Source organism: Bidens hawaiensis, unplaced genomic scaffold (genome assembly GCF_021521415.1).
Source record: "Bidens hawaiensis isolate Kalapana, Puna unplaced genomic scaffold, B.hawaiensis_p1.1 tig00068476_1, whole genome shotgun sequence".
Taxonomy (NCBI): Eukaryota; Viridiplantae; Streptophyta; class Magnoliopsida; order Asterales; family Asteraceae; genus Bidens; species Bidens hawaiensis.
The window spans coordinates 2,975-4,683 of record NW_027502090.1 but is presented as its reverse complement, the minus strand read 5'-3'; the positions used below and the strand labels follow the sequence as shown (position 1 = coordinate 4,683).

Below are 1,709 nucleotides of genomic sequence, written 5' to 3'. Positions count from 1 at the left end.
TTAAACATAATTTTCAAATAAATAAATAACTCTACAACTAATGCTTGTGATAACAGACGTGTAGAAAGTAGTGTGACAATAAGTGTAACACTTTTTAATATTATTATATATGTGTTGAAAACCTTTTTGAAACTACCAAATACAAACCTTTTCTACAACTTAATGATTTACATAATAATAATAACACAAAGATTTAAAGTATCATACAATATAATTATAATATTGCAAGTTCTATATCATGAGTAAGATGTCACATATTATTCCTTTGGACTATGAATGCCTTGATATGTGATATCATTTCTTGAGTTCTCATTTGTGATACATGAGATTTGTCTAGAATTTGGAATGCATGACCAACACCTTTATACACCACATGTTCTACTTCTACCCCTAAGGTTCCAAGAAGCCCACAAAATTCCATATTCCTATCTTTTAGAATGTCAAATTCTGATATACATACCACGGTAGGCAAATATCTCATTCCTTCCACCATGGTTGACTTTTTTGCACAAGGGTTGCACCATGGATGATCGCGGTTCGCCCCTTTCGATAACGAGAGTCTCCAATATGTGTCTGAGATCGTTAGGTTGAGTGCCGAGCCAGGTGGTTGAACCATGAGAGTTTCTGAACCTGTTCTTGATTCTCCACCAAAAAAAGGTTGGATTAGAATGTTACCTTTGAAGGTTAATGGTTTTAGATGTGCTTGATTAGCATACAATCTTATAGCCATGTTATGTGCTATATTGCCACCAGCACTATCGCCTGCCAAAAACATGTTGGTGAAATTACATTGTTTTGACCACCATTTGTTGGATTCACTTAGAGCTTCTTGTTTCATCCACATAAGTGCTTTTTGTGCGTCTTCATAGGCAGCTGGAAGAGGGTTCTCAGGGGCTAAACGATAATCTACGGACATGATCACACAACCAGCTTTACTTGCTAAAAGTGCAAGGAATTCATGATAACTACTCCATGAAGCCGAACCAACACAAAACCCTCCTCCATGAAAGTAAACAAGCAAAGGGAGTTTTTCGTGTCCTTTTGGGACATAAAAACGTGCCCAAATATTTGTAAACTTATCGATCACCACATCCTTGCATGTCACCCCGAGTTCAAGGGGTAACGTACACATAACATGAGGAACAATTTCGGGTCTTTCCACATATCCATCTTTGTAAACCCTAATTAGACCTTCGATTTCTTCGACTAAAGTTCTAGGGTTTTGAGGGTTTTTAGTAACTATTGGATGGCTTAAAGTTGAATCTAAGGGACTTATCATGATTGTTCTTTTCCTTCTCATAACTTTGATGTGATGCTATGAAATGAAGACGACTTTGGGATGAGTTAAATAATTTGCAAAGGTTTTGTTCATTGCATCATACATATATATAGGAAATATCTACAAGGATAAATTGGTAGTTCACACTTCACACATTCTGAAGGCATTATTATTATGGTATAATAAAATACTAGAAGTTGCCAAGTGTCTTCAAGGGAATCAACTTTTGTGGGGCTAGAGACTATTATTCAAGCATACAAACGTGTAACATATTTTGAATGTCGAGTCCCCAATGAAATAGTTGTAAATCATTCATATTATGTATCATTGTACTTAGGCACTTAGCTTAATTATAAATTATTTGACCTAATAAAGTTTTATTGAGTCCATTATTAAAGAAACATCACTACTAATGGTAACTAAAATTACT

General features: G+C 35.0%; 1 protein-coding gene across 1 annotated transcript; it reads right to left on the bottom strand.

Moving 5' to 3' along the window:
• Window positions 1-211: 211 nt before the first annotated feature.
• On the bottom strand, window positions 212-1,300 carry LOC143605176 (putative carboxylesterase 6). Its single transcript, XM_077081393.1, has one exon. The coding sequence runs from the start codon at window positions 1,298-1,300 to the stop codon at window positions 251-253; it is 1,050 nt and encodes a 349-aa protein (XP_076937508.1). The 3' UTR covers window positions 212-250.
• Between the last annotated feature and the right edge of the window lie 409 nt (window positions 1,301-1,709).